Source organism: Olea europaea, chromosome 19 (assembly GCF_002742605.1).
Source record: "Olea europaea var. sylvestris chromosome 19, O_europaea_v1, whole genome shotgun sequence".
Taxonomy (NCBI): domain Eukaryota; kingdom Viridiplantae; phylum Streptophyta; class Magnoliopsida; order Lamiales; family Oleaceae; genus Olea; species Olea europaea.
In genome coordinates this window covers 3,749,783-3,769,550 of record NC_036255.1, presented here as the reverse complement: position 1 = coordinate 3,769,550, position 19,768 = coordinate 3,749,783, and the positions used below count along the sequence as shown (strand labels likewise).

The following is a 19,768-nucleotide window of genomic DNA, read 5'->3' as shown; positions in this document are numbered from 1 at the left end:
CTCTTGATTAGGTTAATCATTTAATTCATAATGATTTATTCTCGTTCAATGTGACTTTTTAAAAAAAAAAAAGAAAAAAAGAAAAAAGAAATAATAATTTATTATTATTATTTTTAACAATGAGCATTGATATCTATACAAAACAAATCATCAAATAGAGATGAAGTGAGTAAAAACGGTTCGTTCACACTTCAACTAAGTGGCTGCAGTCGATTCGAACTAAAATTGGTGAAGGAAAAAAGGTAGTCTCACTTAAAGTACATGATTAAGAAATATTAGGTCAAGGGATCAAAGATGCTCTTATTTCACCAAGTCCACAAGTGATTGAGGATGACTTTCTTTTGGATGAAAGAAGAATCTGAATTTTGGAGAGCTTGACCCTAATTATCGATTATCTCATCTCAATTTGGGCCAAAAGCATAACTAATTTTAAAGAGGATCATCCAACATGTTATTCGATTTGGACATACGCATGCAAGGAAGAAAACGATTAGTGAATTGAGGAGGATAACATCGTATTTAATTCAACTTTACTTGATTCGTAATTTTGAGGGTAAAGAGAGAGACCTTCACTATAAAGAAAATGACATTTTGCAACATGTAAAGAGTAACATTCATTCAATGACTATTGTCGAAAGGGATTTATCACAATAGTTAGTAAGTGTATATTTTTTTAGTTAACAAAATTGAGATTTGCAACAATAATTTTAATGGATGTTGACATAGTCAACCTTTGAAACTTTCACTTGATTCTTACAAAAACAAAACTACATATTTCAGCTTTTTTGCAGCTTTCAAAATTACATATTTGTGTTGTGGTGCTTGTTGGTTATCCAACTTTCAAAAGTTTCAATTTGATCTCTAACTTTAAAACTTTTCAACTAGCCATTCATAATGAGGGATATTGAGCAATTTAAATGAAATTTCTTATACAAAATAATCAACGCAACTTTGAAATATGCATTGAAAAAATAGTGTTTTGTCCAGTAAATACAAAATGCACATGATAAATAAAGTAAAAATTCAACTCGAATTGGACAAAAAAAAAATTATACGTTAGTTCTTTTTTGTTCTTTCAATTATATCATATTTCTTGTGTTCATTGTGTTGCTAAAAATGCCGACTTATTAAGGGAAAAAAATTACTCGCGTTCTTGAAACCAAGATCGAGTTGTCTAGTTATAATTTTTAAGATAAAATGTTCAATCACCTCTAATACCTTTATTCAAGTATGATGGATTTGTGTTATACAACATGTTCTCAAGTCGATAAGCCCACCCGAATCCCTTTACCTCTATTCTTGTGGAACATATTTTTGTAGTGAATGAAATCTATAAACCTTACTAGATGGATTTGCCTGGAAATTAAGTTGTTTTGTTGTGCATATTTTTTTAGAGGCAAATTGTCTAGTCTCTAGACGACTAATTCATTATGATAAATATATTATCAATTCAATGATGTAACATGTAAAATATAATGAGAATATTGAAAGATAAACAAATGCTGAAAGTTGTTTTGGCAGGATACCAAAACAGTGTATATTGCTGATGTATATATAATGACTTTACAGTTACATATAGAAGGATAGACAAGATTACGACAAGATTACAGCCTAAATGTCAGGCATTACAACCAAGACATTATGCACAGTCAAGATATCAGCCATTTCTTGTGCTTTAACAATTATAGCCTGCATATTACGTTACACAATATGTGGGATTGATATCCTGTGTCTTAACACCTTCCCTCAAATTGGAGGGTATGGAACAGACCAACAATTTGTCACGTAAAGTACAAAAGCGATCAACAGTGTGTCCTTTGGTGAAAATGTCGACAACTTGATTTTTTGTGTTGACATAACGAACAACCACATCTTTGTTAACTAATTTTTTTCTAATGAAGTGATAATCGACCTCGATGTGCTTAGTTCAAGCATGGAAAATAGGATTTGATGCTAGTGACATAGCACTTAGATTATCACACCAAAGAACTTTGGTGAAAATGTCAGCAGATAGATGCATAGTTCTCGTAGAAGCATTCTTATCCAGTACACCTTTGCGTGTTAATGCCAACATCATGTATTTGGCCTCAGTACTGGACCAAGCCAAGGTAAATCCCATAGCCAGTGGAAGACCTTCTATCATCTGGATTACCAGCCCAGTCTGCATCACAAAAGGCATGTAATGAAACGGTGCTTGGTTGATAATAAAGGCCAAAGTCAGCTGTGTGCTTTAAATATCTTAGAACCCTCTTAGCTGATGTCTAGTGAATGCTAGTTGGAGCCTGCATATGTTGGCACAATTGATTCAGGGAGTAAGCAATATCCGGTCGTGTGATTGTAACATATTGTAGGGCCCCAACTATATGTTGATATTCAGATGGATCAATCAACAACTCACCATCAAATTTGGACATTTTGGTACTAGAAACGCATGAAGACTTGTAAGGTCGGGCACCAACCATATTTGCATGATCAAGTAAATCATCAATATTCTTTGATTGACGTAAATGTAAACCTATTAAGTCACGAACAGCTTCAATGCCCAAGAAATAGCTCAAGTTACCTAAGTCTTTTATCACAAATTCAGACTTCAACTGGGAGACAATCGAGAAAATTGTAGGATCATCGTTGCCGGTGATAATGATGTCGTCAACATATACTAATACAAAAATATGTATATTATCTCTGTGAAAAGTTAAGAGTGCGTAATCAACATGTAAACCACAGAAACCAAGATCAAATAATGCATGATAGAGACGAGTGAACCAGGCCCTTGGTGCCTGTTTAAGGCCATAAAGAGAACGATGTAATTTACAGACAAAATCAGGATGTTCAGCACTGATAAACCCCTCGGGTTGTTTCATATAAACCTCTTCATCAAGAAATCCTTGTAGAAAAGCATTAGAGACATCTAGTTCTCGAGTTGTCCAACGAAATTGTACAGCCAAAGCCAAAAGAATTCTGATAGTAGCTAGTTTTACTACCGGACTGAATATCTCAAAATAGTCTACCCCAGACCTTTGATCAAACCCCTTCCCTACCAATCTTGCTTTATAGCGATCAATGGAACCATCTGATTTTTGTTTTACCTTGTAGACCCATTTGTTATCAACAATGGGATGAGTAGAAGGCTGTGGACAAAGTGACCATGTATTTGTATTCATTAATGCTTTGAATTCAAATTACATAGCAATGCGCCATTCAGGTTTAGAGACTGCCTGTGTAAATGTTTTTGGTTCAGGAGGGACTACAGTGGCTTGAAAAATTTTAAGAGGATAATGTGATGAGTAAAAAGTTTTATAGTCTAGGAATTGACGAGGTCGGGAATATCCAGTTTGAGAGCGAGTAACAACTCTAGAATTGGGTATAGTTGGGGGGTTGATGGTTTCCAAAGGGAGTACAACCGAAGGGCATGAAGAAGGAGAAGAAATAGCTTGAGTTGTATCATCTGAAGATAATTGTGGACTTGATAACGGGAGGATAATTGTGGATGGTGTTGTCTGGTTTTAGGAGTAGGAGAATGACCCGTTGAAGGAACAAGTGAGCTAGAAGAATCAGGAATAATTAAAGGATTAGGAATTTGAATTGGAGAAGAAGACATACCAGGAGAGACCACGGTACCAGCAAGGGAGTGATGACTCAATGATCCCATTTTAGCTGGAAATAATTTCTCATCAAACACAACACTGCGAGAGATATAGACATGCTTACTTACAGGATCAAGGCACCTATATCCCTTCTGACTCGAGCAATAACCAATGAAAATACACGGGACGCTACGATAAGACAGTTTGTTTTTAGCATAAGGACGTAATAAGGGGTAGCAACGGCATCCAAAATTTCGGAGAAAAGAGTAGTCAGGGATTGTTTTAAAAGTTTAAAATATGGTGTATGATTATTTAAAATTGGTGTAGGCAATCTATTGACTAAATATGTGGCAGTTAGGAAAAATTAGACCCAAAATTTGCTTGCAAGTCCATATTGAGCAAGTAAGGTAAGTCCCATGTCAACTGTATGACGATGTTTACGTTCGGCTATACCATTTTGTTGAGAAGTGTGTGGACATGTACGCCTATGGAAAATACCATTTTGATTAAGGTACTTGGTAAAATGAGAAGAGATATTCTCGCCACCGTTATCTGTTTGTAGTTGTTTAATGGGATAAGAAAATTGTTTTTCAGTAAGTAGGCGAAATTGAATAAAAGAGTTGAAAACATCAGATTTATTTGCATTCGGATACAGCCATGTATAACGACTGAAATCGTCAACAAATATTACATAAAATTTAAAACCACAATTGGAAGCAATGGGTGCAATCCAAACATCAGAATGTACTAATTCTAAAGGACATAATATCTCACGATGCGATGAAGGAAATGGGTGTTGTATAGATTTGCCAAGTTGGCAAGATTCACACACAACGCCGTTTCTCACAGAACCATCAAGAGGCAAATTATTATAATGTAAAATATGACGTAAAATAGACTCGGATGGATGACCTAAATGATGGTGCCCAAGAGAGCTAGATGCCTTTATTCCCATAAATGCAGTTAATCCTCTACACTTATTGTGTAATAAGTTGGACAGATTGATGGGATACAGGCCATTTTCAGTCGGTCCCTGAAGAAGCGTGATCCCCATCTGGTTGTCTTGAATATAATAAGCATCACTAGTGAGAAGAAATGTTACATCATTAACGACACAAAATTTGTTGATGGAAAGCAAGTTAGTTGTAGCTTGAGGACAGTGAATAACATTATCAATTAAGAATTGGTTATTATTAGAGTGGACAATGGAAGAACCAGTATGTTTAATAGAGATACATGTACCATTACCTACACAAACAGTCTCATTACCATCAACCTTATGCTTGGAATCAAGATTTGTAGCATTATTGGTTACATGTGCATTAGTATCACTATCCACAAGCCACCGAATATTCAAGAAGTCAGCATTAATATCAGTAACTATAGCAACCAAATCTGTAGGAGGATGATAGCCTTGGTAAGAAAAATCCATATGTCGAAAGCAATCCAGAGCCTGATGGTTAATGCCCTTGCAAATCTAGTATGGTAAGCGGCTACCAGGTTGTGAGAAAGAATTAGTACCTGCCTTGGGAATGGAAGAAGCTAAGGGTTTAGGACGATGATGTGGCTTAGTAGGTGAGGAGATTGAAAAATGGCAACTTGTGCCTCACATGTTGATGTCGTGTTTTATTGGTGTAAAGAAAAAAGGTGGAAGTTTCTGGTGTAGGATTAACAGGGATATGCCAATTAAGTAAAATTTCATGATTCAAGAGCTCAGACCTAAAATCAAAGAAGGAAATACATGAATTTCTTGTATGAAATGAGTAGGAGGTGATGAATTGGGTGTAGTTGGAATTAAGGGCACCCGTGATTAATGAGATGAGATCATCATCATCTTCCGGCTTCCCAAAAGCAGAGAGTTGGTCAGCCAAGGACTTGGCTTCAGAGAGGTAGGAAGCACAGGTCATAGAGCCCTGCTGTAGGTTCTGTAATTGACGCTTCAGGTGTGAGACTCAAGATTTGGACTGTGATGCATAACAAGCTGCAAGAGACTGCTATGCCAAGTAGGATGTGTCCAGACCATAAAGAGATGCCACCAGTGAAGGAGAGATAGAATAGATGATCCAACTCAGTAAAAGTTAGTCACGGTTCTGCCAAATAGTATATGCTGGATTCACTATCCCATTTTTCTTAACAGCGTCATCAACATACGTGGGAGGAAAAGAAGGAAAGCCATCAATAAAACCCAAAAGGTTGTGACTCTTCAAGATAGGTTTAAACTAAGAAATCCATGCAAGATAGTTTGTCTCATCAAGTTTGATCGAGACAAGTTGCGTGGGATTGGTGAATGAAAACTTGGATGAGGAGGAAGAACTAAACTTAGCCATGTTAATAAAGCGGAAATAGAATTGTTTAGCATAAGCTCTATAGCTTTGATACCATGAATGATAAACAAATGCTGAAAGTTATTTTTGCAGGATACCAAAGCAGTGTATATTGCTGATGTATATATAATAACTTTACAGTTACATATAGAAGGATAGACAAGATTACATGACAAGATTACAACAAGATTACAGCCTAAATGTCAGCCATTACAACCAAGACATTATGCACAATCAAGATATCAGCCATTTCTTGTGCCTTAACAATTATAGCCTGCATATTACGTTGCACAATATGTGGGATTGATATCCTGTGTCTTAACAAATATAGTGATATGATGCATGTGATTAGAATAAGTCACGTCTTTTGTTGATTTTGATGAATAATCTTGAATTTTAAGTATTAATTTTTTTTTTCTTTTTCAAATGTGAAAGTGAAGTTCGAGAAGAGAAAGAAAACAAGGAAATATTGAATCTATTACCTTCTCCCGCATAAAAGACACGTTGATTATGGGTATTGACAGACATGGAACCACCACCAATCACGAACCACCCGCAATTATTTTCACCATCAACAATGCCCGCTCCACCACCTCCTTTCACCGCAAATCTGATACTTTTATGTCTCAGATTGATTTTATTTTTGCTGGTTTGTTGTGGGAGTGAAGATTAGGTGGTGACTAAAAATGGTGGTAGTGGTGATAGTGGTCGTGCGTAGGAATGATTTAAGGTTTGAAATGTGGTGGTTTATGGTGGTGGTGATGATGGTGATGGTGGGGAGGTGGTGGTTTATGATGGGAGAAGTGGTGTAGATCTACTAGTGGTAGTGGTGATTTAGGGTTTAGAGTGGTGGTTATAGTGGAGGCGGTGGTGGTTTGGTGGTGCAAATGGTAGGATAATAATTAATGTTACGACTATGATGGGGCAACGATAGCGGCGTAACAATAAATATATTAAGTGGTGGGATTGACGGTAGTATAACGATTAATGCTAAAGTGGTGGGACTGGCAATAATGGTATAACATTAAACATTACTAGTAGTGTTGGTGTCGACCATCATGATGTTGATTGATAAATGCACCAAAATGTGCAGATCATATTGTGTTACAATTGACGGTGGCCATGGTGATGGTAGTGACAATAATGAGGGTGGAAATAGGGTGGTTGAATATGTGTATACAAAATTTATTGTAAAAAAATTTAAAAATGAAATATTAATAATACAATGTTTTGAGAATAAAAAAGCGACAAAAGTAAGCCTCTAATTGACAATAATTATATTAAAATTCTTTATTCTTTATACTCATTTTCAATTACATATTCACACAATAAAATATTTTGTACATAAACGTAAAATTATTTCCTACTTTTTAACCACACATTCTTCAAAATTCACTATTCAAAATTTTGTTTTTGCTAAATAATGACAATCAAATAATGGCTAAATATTTAATTAATAAGCTTTTTAAGGATATTTGTGAATTGTTTCTGTAAGTATTATGCCCTAAATCCAATCAATTTAGGTTGTAAACATTTTTAATATATTTAATACATTTAATTTTGGCAAGATCTATTATTTACTTAAATTAATTTTGTGATAAATAATATTAAATAATGGAGTCCGAAGATCCAAGTTTAAGTGATTTGTTAATCACAATGAGTTGTGATTGTGAGATACAAATTACATATGATTGGATCTTGAACAAACCGTGGTCGTAAGTAATAACGAGATTCGGATATCGTTAATACAGATAGACCATCACGTGTGGCATTTCTTACTTGTGAAGTAAGTAGCCGATCTCACAAGCTAAAGTGTGGTGACACTTAAATGAACACGTGGATGTTTTGTTATAAAACAAAACATTGGAGACCCGCTAAGAGATTCCACATGGATAATTATCTGAGTGTCAGTTATTAATCTCTAACGTTCGGTCGTGGAATTGGTCCTATGACTTGAGGTCATCATAGTGCCTTGTATAAAGACAGTCATGCTTTGACGGTGTTGGATGTTGTTCTGCCAAGGGCCGCTAATACGACATCGTTCGGGTATGTCAAGAACCATATGAAGGTTGTGAATGACCAATAGAGGATTCATCACTCTTAGATAGTAAGAGATTGTGATCTGCATTTTATTCAATTAAGTCAATAACGAAATCCGTGACCAAGGTATATATATAAGTCGAAAAGGAGTTTTCGACTCATATTGACTTAATAGTAAAATGAAAGATATGATCGATAATCGAGATTGACACACTTCCATATCTCGTAGTTGATCGGATCATATTGACGAAGGGATTATAGTTTCATGGTAAACGAATAGTTTTGATTTTGTCATACCACGTGAAATTTCTCGTCACATGTATTGCCTTGATACATTGATAGATGTCAATCTGAGACGGCGAGTGTGAATTTGTGATAAATTAAAAGGGTGTTTAATTTATCAGTTTTGAATATATCAAAATAATATTTCACGTCGTTAGGCATCGTGGTCGGGAACCTGATGGGTCGCACACAAAAGAGATTTGGAAGATTGCAAATTGTCAATTAATTAATTCATCCAATCGTTGGATAAAATTAATTTATTGGATTGGTTATTTATAGCCCCGAATTAATTAATTGGATTAATTAATTCACGGACCGGATCGGGTCGAGCCCGTTTGGGTTTATATAAATACATGGTTAGGGTTTAAGATCCATAAGGTTTTCATTATTTTTGCTGGCACAAAAGGAAAAACTCTAGCAGTTGCAATCTATTCTCTGTGTGGATTTCATTGGAGGCTGGACAATTGGACAGCTGTGGAAGGCAGATTCAAGTTGCTGAAAAAGAATAACGCAAACGAGTTTGCAAAATCAAGAAAAATATATATTTCTCATCAAGTTCTTATTTAAATGCAAAGCTGAATCCTGGTGAAAATTGAAACTGTTTATTTTCGCTGTGCATGTTTAAATAAATTCCCAACAGTTTCATTAAACAAAAAGATAAAAATCTAAATTTTCCAAAGATCAAAGATAGGACGAGCCGAAGTGAAACCGTAATTTCGATGAAGTCACCAAGAAAATGTTGAAACCTCGAATCTACCAACCATTGTGCAAGCAATTAATTTTGTACACGTGCCCCCCAGGGCACATCCAAGTTGGCAGAACAATCACATTGGGGGGCTCTGGAACCAAGTGTGGGGAGTTCGATTTCTGGTTGGAGCAGCCAAGTGATGTAATAACCAGAGGAAGGGTTGGAGCAGCTTGGTGATGTAATAACCATGGAAGAGGGTTCCTTTGGGGAAGGAGTAAAAGCCATGTGGGAACTTGGGAACCAATAAGGGCACAACCTGCGATTTACCTCCACTAGTCACTGAGGGGCCGGGGGCTAGAGGTCCAGGATTTAGTCCGGCTAAGCTGGGACACCTTAAAAAAAAAAAAAAAAAAAAAAAAAAAATTAATTTTGTACACGTATACGTATATGGCAATAATTGACACGTAGTTAGTGAAACGCACAGGTTTCATGGCAATTTTTTTAACTGTTCACCATATTCAAAAGCAACTGGATTTATGTCAAATTAATTAATACACTTTTAAAATCTACCTTCCAAATGAAATCAGGACCGGGTCCACAGTCTGGACCAAACCGCAAGCTGACCTTAATCTCTAAGATTGTATTTAAGTCCATTTTTTAGGAAAGAATTCATTTTGAATAATAGATTGATGGAGAATATATCATTAAAAATTAAGAAAAAATTTTAGATTTACATATAATATTATTTTATTAAAATATGTATGGTTGAAAATGAGTTTTGAAAAAAATAAATTTTTTTATTGGGTTTAACATGGGTATAAATAAAGAATGGGACACATGATATTGAACCCATTATAGAGTAACATACAAACAAGCTTAATGGTACAAATAGAAGTTTACTTATTTTGACTCTTAACAATTGGTCACGCACACAATGACTAAGTCAGGCGAACACCTTACATATCTACATTGAGTAGTGCTTGTTAGCATCACTGGTGGTTAATACCAACTATGTGACAGTATTAGTATTATTAAATTACAAGTTTAATTAAATAAAATGCATAATTTCACATTTAATTTAATCTATCATATAATGTCATATAAACTGGTATTCAAGTACCACTGGTGCTAGATAATATTATTTATTTGGACTTTCATTTGCCAAGTCCTATGCAATAAAATTTACTTTCAAAATTAATAAAATAATTTTTTTTCCAACTTTAATCAATAAATTAATATGTAGGTCAAAATTTACTTATTTTACTTCAGACCCAAATAAATCGTCATCTTCTTTCATCACCACGTGGGTCCCAACTGTTTGGTCAATTAATTATTTGTTCAAAAATACCAATCAGATTTATTCAAAAAAATGATAGATAATGATAAACCTTAAGAAGAATCACATCAGAGAGAGCCATGCACTGACAGATTCAAAGGGTTTTGGTAGATGGCTTACTATAAAACGATGCAATTACTTTACCTAATTTCAGTACCAAAATACAAGAAATTAACACTTCATAGTACTGCATGGCTTCAATAAGCACCTTATTTTTTCAATTAATTACCCTAGCTTTTGCTTTCAATATTGTTGCAAATGGACAAAGTCTGAAAGTAGGGTATTACCAGGAAACATGCCCAGATCTTGAACCCTTAGTTAAAGAGATTGTAGACCAAGTCATCTCTATATCGCCAACTCTTGCACCTCCATTGTTAAGAATGCATTTTCACGATTGTTTCGTTAGAGTACGTTACCAAAATTTATGCTTCCATGTTACAGGCTCGGTAAGTATTATATTTCTATTAATTTATATGCAGGGCTGTGATGGATCAGTGTTGTTGGAGTCTCCAGCAAAAAAATCTGAGAAGGATGCTGACCCAAATTTAAGTTTAAGAGGATTTGAAATTATAGATCAAGCGAAGGCTGCAGCAGAGAAAGTATGCCCCGGTGTCGTTTCATGTGCTGACATACTAGCCCTGGTAGCTAGGGATGTAACAGTAGCGGTAACTTTGAGTATATGAAAAAATTCAATTAGATAATGAAGATATATTCAGGGTTATAATTGAATTCTATGTTTATCAGGTTAAAGGGCCATTCTGGGAAGTCGAAACTGGACGAAGAGATGGAAGAGCATCGATTAAGAGCGAAGCCCTACATAAATTGTTAGCACCCTTTTCAAACATTAGTACTTTAAAGAAAGGGTTTAAGAAGCGCGGTTTAAGTGTCAAGGACCTCGTAGTCTTATCAGGTATTTTGATGCCCACTGCTACATATTCCACGTGTAAATTTATGCCGAACAAATTAAATATAAAATTATGTTGCACTAGTCGCAAAAGTGAGGGTTGCTTAAGCAATCTGACTAAGGGACAATATGAAAGATTTTTTTTTTTTTTTTAACCCTCATGATGTGGCCGAATTGGTAGAATAGGTGAGCGCGGAGACCTTTGGTCACGAGTTCGATTTCTCATACCAATACTTTTTTGGCAGAGCTTGTCGCACAGGGTTTGCCTAGTACGGTTTACCTGGCTGACATGATTTGCTGGCTATTGTGTTAGTTTGAGGGTTTACTCAGTGCGCACCGAAAGAATAGCGGCTGCGAGTTCCCCCGTCATTAAAAAATATATATATATATATGAAAGATTTTTTTCTTTTTCTTCTCATAGAAGAGCTTAATTTATGATGAAGGGGTACTTATATCAACTTCATCTAACAATTCTTCTAGTGAGATAAAAACTTTCAGAAAATAATTTTGTAGTCTCAAAAATAATTTTTGACTTTTGACTTTTTAGTTGCATTTTCTAAAGTTAAGAAATATAGGATTATGTTACAATCTCGAAGGACAAAAACACAGTAGAAATTTGTTCGAACATAAACTTTACCTTTAATTTAGGTGGACATACAATTGGGATTTCTCATTGCTCATCCTTCCACTACCGTCTCTACAATTTCACTGGAAGGCTTGATACCGACCCCAGTTTGGATAGTAAGTACGTAAAAAAACTTAAGATGAAATGCAAGCCTCGAGACCAGAACTCAATAGTGGAAATGGATCCCGGAAGTTTCGAGACCTTCGATGAGTCTTATTTCAGACTTGTGGCGAAAAGAAGAGGGCTTTTCAAGTCAGACGCAGCTCTACTAGATGACATTGAAACAAAAGCATATCTTTAATTTCAAGCTCTATCTCATGGATCTGCTTTCTTCGAAGACTTTGGGGAGTTGATGGTGAAAATGGGCAGAATTAATGTGCTTACTGATAAAGAAGGAGAAATCAGAAGTGTGTGTACTAAGGTTAACTAAGAACACATGAGCATGTTTGGTTGTGATTAAAAGTTATTTTGAAGAAAGTAAATTAAGCACAACTACATGTGCATGGTCATCTAAAAAGAGTCATATACCACTGTATTTATTTTTCTTTTCAATGTAGATTTAATGGTTGAGGATTTCTCCACTTGGAATAATTAATGTAGGCCGGTGTTTCCATGTTGATGAGTGTGTAAAAGTGCATACACCATGCGCTTGATCTATCTTTTTTCCTCAGGATAAGAAGATTACTATCGTATAATTATCAACTTTTTAATTTTTATGTTTATCCTTCGAATTTTTTGATGTGACGATACTGGCATAGTAGAATAGTCGAATTTATAGTTCAATGATTCCTCTGTGGCTATCGCTTTAGATTTGTACTCGAGTACTTCTCGTGAAGTAAAAACTGAGCTCCATTGCTAATCAAGTCGACACCAACATTTTCTGGTTTTGGATTGTGGGTGGGGGGTGGGAAGAGAAAGTTCACATTGATTTTTGTTTTCATTTAATTATTTTAATTGTTTTATTATAGAAAATTTAAATTTATTATTTGTACTCCTAACTTAATTTGTTAATTTGAGTCAAACATCTAATTTCATGGTTGACTAACGGAATATTAGATGAAATATGTCTTATGGACTCTCCCTGCCGTTAAAGTGAAAGGTTTGGAACTACGGCCGCAAAAATAAAAGGTTAAGGGGGTATTTTGGAGAAAATTGAAAGGTTTGGGACCTTCACTGCAATTTTCTCTAGAAATTTCTTTGCTTTTATGGGTTTTTTTTTTTTTTTTTTTTTTTTTTTTTGGCATAAGAAAAAAGGCATATTGAAAATCAAATACTTAAGCTACGTAATGTTGACTCGATTGCTTAACTCAGAAGGCAGAAGATGCTTATGAATTGATCAAAAAGCTACTTTAATGAAGTGGATCATAGCCTTTTGTCCAAGTATTTTTTTCAATAAACCAATTAATTTTCAGCTATGCTTTTCAGCTGCTATTAATCTATTCTTGGAAGTGTCGTTCCTTAATGCAAATGGTTTCTAATCTGTCGTTCATGCTAATGGGTCCTCAAGACCTTTCCCCATTTTGATATAGTCGATATGGAAATAATTTCTTGATTCTACCACGAACTCCAAAATTAAGATCGCAAATTTGAAATAACCCAAACTGTAAGAAATTTTTATTGATACTTGACTGTCTTAGTGGCACAAAATTGTTGATTATTACAATACTTCAATGGAGAATGGATAAAATTGGCGCAAGAGATAATCACCATATATATCAATCGCAATATGGAAGAATGGATTTGGTTGTGGTATAGAATCAGGGCTCCGATCATGCGGTCGTTGTCGACCACTATTTGCCCCGAGCTTAAATTAGTTAGAAAATGCTACTCAAATAGGGGGAAAAAAATAGGGATAAAAAACAGGCAGACTTGACAGTTTGTGATTGAGTGTTTTTGTGATGCCTTTTTCCGATTTTTAATGAAAAATTGTCATGTGTTGTCTGGAAAAAAAATTCTGTCATGAAGTTGGACTATATAGCATGATTGAATTAGTTAACACTTTTTACGACCAATAAAGCAAACCGTCCAACCTGTTGTTTAACTTGATCCAATGCGGCTTCCTTTCTTTTCGACTTAGGTATGAACATGCAAACTTTTTTCATAATTTTTATTTATTTATTATTATTTTTTTTGTATTAGAAAATTTTCAGTGCACAAACTATTCATCTATAAAATAGCGTAACCACAAGCATATATGTCTTGCCAACTTCCAGCCACGAACATGCCTTTTCAAATCTCTCTCTTTTCATGATCCAGAACCCTGAATTTAAATTCTGAATCAGTTTCTTTAAGATTTCATTTCGTTACATTACAAGTACAAATGGTTCGCCAAAAAATTTGTGAAGCTAACTTCGGCATCTACTGCTGGTTTTTTCAGGTGATAGTAGTGTTAAGTTTGGTTTCTGTAGTTATATGGCGCTGTCTAATCCCAAGAAATCCATCTTTTACCATTGTAAACATATACTTTCCTTCTCTAAATTCTGAGAATTCTTCTGTTGGAAACTCTTCTCTAATACTTTTCGATTTCAAAATCTCGAATCCTAACAAAGGTATTAACATATACTATGACGGGATCTCCTTGAGTTTATTTTTCAAAGATGTCTTTGTTGGGACAAGTTCTACACCACCATTTTATCAAGGACACAAGAACAATACTTCATGGAAAATACCTATTAAAGCTGACTCAGCCGTGGTCCACCAAAAGTTTCAGCAAGGGCTAAGAGGTGGAAATATAGATTTTAAAGTGGAGGCGGAAACTGCAGTCAAGTTTAAGATATTCTGGTGGAAAACAAAGGAGCATCAGATAGGATGTGAAGCATATTTTACCAGTATGAAAACCAGTTTCAATGAGAGTTTATCGGTTGGGAATGATGTGAAGCTGCACCAGATATTGAAGCCAGCCAGGTTGTAGAGTGTGAAATTGAGGTTCGCTAGTCATCAAGCTGAGTAAATACTAAAATAGTCGGGAAATCAAACTTTGAAATTTGTCTTTGTTTTATTTTCATTTTTTCTAATGTTAATCAGGAACCGAAAAACATGACGCTCAACTATTCAGAAATGATATTATTATTCACTGAGTGAACACGAATATCGTATAATAGTAGTCTAGTAGAGTGCAAAGGTTTAGAATAAAATTTTTTGGACAATTGTAAAAATTTTGTGTCACAGATATGACGAAAAAGGAATATGCTATCTAACAATTTATGTTTTTTCAGACGAATTGCAAGATTTTTCCACAGTTTGACAGAATATGCCCCCTATTTGAGCCCCATTTTTGTAAAAAATATATTTTGGAATAGTGATTTTTTTAAGAACGTGTTGTTTAAAGAAAAGAAAAGTTTTCAATTTACCCGTAAAATTATTTTATGCAAAATTATGTTGTTGAAAATGAGTTTTGAAAAAAATGGGAGCCACACAGAAACTATAGCTTGCTAATGTATAGCTTTGAGTGGCATATTGGTCAAGTCCTACACAAGTTAAAATAACGAGTAATAGCAAAATAAGATGACACGAAAAAGGAAAAGTTTGACTCATAACCACTATCTTTCCTGCTTTAGCAAAAGTATTACATATCATATTGGATAAAACCCCCTGTCCCGGCTCGGGGCCAGGCAGGGACAGGGCCGCCATCTCATATTACTTTCGTTTTGAATGTCTTCATTGAATGTTTGAAAAATTTCTTTCTTCAATTGGGTTGAAAGCACATGAGAAGAAAATAATAAGGTGATGCTACTTGGCACTGTGAGAGCCATTGACTATTGACAGTCATAGCCATGTCATGACTTCAAAAGTGACGATAATTTTATAACTATATGCATACGGTCCCCTCCTGTTTAAGTCTCCGTTTGTTCGGAAAATAAAATGTTTAATTTACACATCAACAGAAATATGTGGATAATTTATTATTTAATTAAATATGTTGTTGAAAATGAAGTTGGTGTCAATCCACCCCATATTCAAGGTTGACCTAACTTTTTATTTATTATTATTATTTTTTTCATTAAGAAAATTAGAGGAAACCATGGATTTCAGATTTTATCATCAATAATTAAGTTATTAGAAATTTTAATCAAAAAATAGGTGCTATTATTATCATCATCATCAAATTGAATCCAACAAGATTCAAAAAGTTCAGTGTCAGAAAGTTCATGTATATTTTATAATACCTCGTCAATTCAAGCACTTTTCGAACTTTAAGCAAGAACTTTGAAGGAAGAGTTTTCAAGAAAAAAGAAAAAGGAATAAATGATACTTATCTCCACTCAAATATTATGTCATTTCATTACTTTCTCTATATAGAGTGACAACTTTTACCACTTGTGGTTGATCATTATACAAGAAATATCTCAATAAAAGTAGAGGAAGATAAAAAAGGAGACCTCAACACGATGTATATTAATTCCAGTGATTGAAGCTTTATTAAGGTCCCGTTTGGTACACATTAATGTAAAAATGAGAATAAAAAATATATTTATTACAGGCTCCATACAAGATATAGAAAGTCAAATATAGTAGTTTAATGTGATGGATAACGATCATATTTTTTATTTTAATGTGCAAATAATGGAAAACAAATGAGGGCTAAATATCCTTTATGAGTTATTCCTTTGACGTATAGCCCAACTTTCCAAAGTCCTCGAATAACGGTGCACGAGACTCAAGAAAAAAGGAGTGGCATCTTCCAAATGCCGCATCACTTATTAATCTTGCAACCACAGAGATAAGTATGCACATCAGATGATTCACATTTGAAAGTTTGAAATTGATATTAAATTTAGTGCTTTTAAGGATAATGATAAACGTGTTTGTGTCCCCGTCGCAAACATAATTTAGATGCCCTTCCACAGCCAAACATTCTCAATTTAACTTAAACCGACTTTGTCATTAAGCTTGACCTATTAGACGTGTGATGATCACATAACATTTTCACTGTCAAATGCACCGAAACCATCTAGTGAGATCCAAGTGCTAGGAAAATAAAAGACTACCGCTAAAAATGCAACAAACAAAATTAAAAACCCTCTAAATTTCACATATGTTGAAGATCACATTGAGGTTATACGGTACATGAGTTGTATGTACAAGGATTCATAGGTGTATAATAAGAATAATGTCATTTGTAGTTGCTCACTATCGTAGTCTCTTTACATGACATACATTACTCGGATAATAAATGTATACGTAGAACGACTCGCGTGTTTTCTATAAATAATTACATGCACTTGGATCACGAATATTACAAGCTAGGCTTACCATATTCCATATCGAAACGAGGAATTTTATCAATGAGGTCCTTTCGTCATGCTCAACCTACCCATTCTCCACTCTATTGTCAGGTTTTCTAAAACATCAAATTCGACTAATTTTATTCCAACACTAGTTAAATTCCTTCATGTGCGTCAATTGGGGATGAAGAACAATGAGAAACAAAATTTAAACTTACAATCAATACTTTCTAAAATCGATCAGGACATTTTTTCAAAAAAGGCAAAGGGTCCCGATCGATTCAAAGGTTGAATTGAGATCAAATAGGCTGTCGTAAATAAATAAATTTAACAGGATCATTTTTTTCATTAATAACAAGTAATTTAACATAATTATTCCCTTTTCTTAAATAATATTAATTCTCACAATAATTAATAACCACACTTTCAAAATTTATAAATTAGTTTTAATATATTGCTTTAGAGTTTAAGCCCATGTTCAACCCTATTTCTTAAAATTCATTTTTTCCTTAAATTCATTTTTAACCACACACTTCAAGAAAATCACAAATTTTATTAACTTTTCAACCACACATTTCACAAACTTTTAACAACTTATAAATAAAATTTCATTTAAATGCTATTTTTTTTTTCATGTTTTGAGTATTTTCATAATTTTCACCGAAACTATTCAAAACGTAAAAAAAAAAAATACTAAACCAAACACATTTTTGATATTTTGCAAAACATTTTAAAAACATCCTACTTCTGAAGCCAATGGAGCCAAACTATTAACTATCTGTCTCTCTCAAATTTTGCTCTTCACTTTCCAGAAAATCACTATAAAAGGCCAAAGAAAAAATAGGATATCAATGCTGAAAATTTTGAGAAAAAATCAGACGACGATTCCAAGAAACAGCTATATCTGAGGCTGTGGAATGAGGATGATGAGATTGTGGTTCTTAATTAGGCGCGCAAATGCAAATATTTTGAGTTGATTGAACATTCAAATTCTGTATAAATCGAATACTTTGTCATTGATTTTTCAGTGATACATTCTTGACTTGAGAAAACTCATATTTACATTTAAAAAATATTTCTTAACCAATGGCACCGAGGAGTTAGGCTTTTATCCCCCTCCGCTTCACGAATGATTTTTCATCCATTTGATTTTGAACAGTCATTTTATTAATATTTTGCCCATTACAATAAAATGCATATTATGTTTAAAGAATTTATAGTGTATTTCATTAAACAATCAATTCAAGTAATCGAAAGGAAAACATATAAACCAATGTTCAGTACTAATAATCAATAAATAAACACAACTCGTTAAATATAGGCGTGAGAGAGAGAGAGTTGCTAAAGAATAAGAGAAAAAAGAAAAAAAGTTTAAATTTATTCTGATTTTGCCCCTTTTTGCTGGGGATAATATCACATTTTAAATATATTTAGATAAAGATTGAAAAATTGTAGATCCCATGAATTATGTTATTAATAATTGTTAACTTTGATTTAGATTAAAATTAAAATTTCAATCGATATCAAATAGAACTTTATTTTTTTAAGGAAATCTCAAAAGTTGAAAGTCACGTGACCCTCCAGGGATCCCTGTCTTCGCCAATGTTCTTAATGGCATGATTGATTACTTTGCAAAGAAAAGGACTTATCCCATTGTTGAGTTGAATGAATTTCATGATTTTATTAGGAAAAAGTTTGCATATTGATGTGACCAGCGTCCAATTGCAAAACAAAATTTGGAAGTTGAAGAAAAGTACGTAATCAATAGAAGTAAAGAGAACCAGTGTAAAGAGAGGACCTTTACAAAGTCCCATGAGCAAAAAGCATATGAAATGTACAAAAAGACATGGGGAATGAGAATGGTGATGATAATGAGGGAGAGGAAGTGATAGTGAGTCCAAAGGCAAATGATAGTGCTGCGAGGAAAACTCTAAGTAAGTGGACTATGGTTGAAATTGGGGATTCAAACGAAGCCAAATTCTTGGAGAATACTAATGGTGGTAGGGAAGAGTGAAGTTCCATGATGGGAATTTTGAGGGTTGGGGTAGAATTGATTGAAGAGAAGAAGAGGATTGAGATGGAAAAAGCCTAGAGCGGAGGAGATTGCATTTTATCTAAAGAAGCTGGACTTCATGTACATACGGACAAAACAAAATTTTCACCACATTTTTCTTAGTATATGGAATTTACAAAGTGAACGAGATAAACAAGAAACTTACTTTATGTCATAGACAATGGGATCTTCAAGTGTTTGGCGTCGGTCTAAGGTGGAGATGAGTGCGGTGATTGTCAACCTAGGTGATGGCTTTGAACTGAGATGGTTTCCAAGGTTTCAAATCGTGAAAAAGGGAAAGCAAGATAGGATTCAACTTTAGGGTTGTCTATCAGTGTGGCTATTGTGGGTAGTTGCGCCGGTCGGAGGCGGAGAAGAATGCAACGATTTGTAGGGTTTGAAATAGAGAAATTGAGAGTTAGATATGTATTGCTTTTTCCTTTTCCTTTTTTCTTTTCAATTTTTCTACTTGCACAGGACCCTGTGCACAGGGTGTGCACAGGGTCCTGTGCAAGTAGCACAGCCCTTTTCTTTTAGATAAAAGCACATGCCTCGTCATTCTGTACCTCCATTCTGTGTACGTATAGAGCGATGGTATCATTTTCTTTATATATATCTTTAAAATCAAAGGTATATCTTGTGGGTTGTGTGCTTATATAGCATATTTTGTTATGATAAAATTATTATTTATAATAAATAAGATG

General features: G+C 34.3%; 2 protein-coding genes across 2 annotated transcripts; both read left to right on the top strand.

Moving 5' to 3' along the window:
- The first annotated feature begins 10,429 nt into the window (after positions 1 to 10,429).
- Positions 10,430 to 12,446, top strand: LOC111368393 (peroxidase 27-like). Its single transcript, XM_022989618.1, has 3 exons — positions 10,430 to 10,922; positions 11,002 to 11,167; positions 11,810 to 12,446. The coding sequence occupies exons 1-3, from the start codon at positions 10,449 to 10,451 to the stop codon at positions 12,085 to 12,087; spliced, it is 918 nt and encodes a 305-aa protein (XP_022845386.1). The 5' UTR covers positions 10,430 to 10,448; the 3' UTR covers positions 12,088 to 12,446.
- Positions 12,447 to 13,463: 1,017 nt separating this feature from the next.
- Positions 13,464 to 14,697, top strand: LOC111368221 (protein NDR1-like). Its single transcript, XM_022989470.1, has 2 exons — positions 13,464 to 13,535; positions 14,164 to 14,697. The coding sequence occupies exons 1-2, from the start codon at positions 13,464 to 13,466 to the stop codon at positions 14,695 to 14,697; spliced, it is 606 nt and encodes a 201-aa protein (XP_022845238.1).
- The last annotated feature ends 5,071 nt before the right edge of the window (positions 14,698 to 19,768 follow it).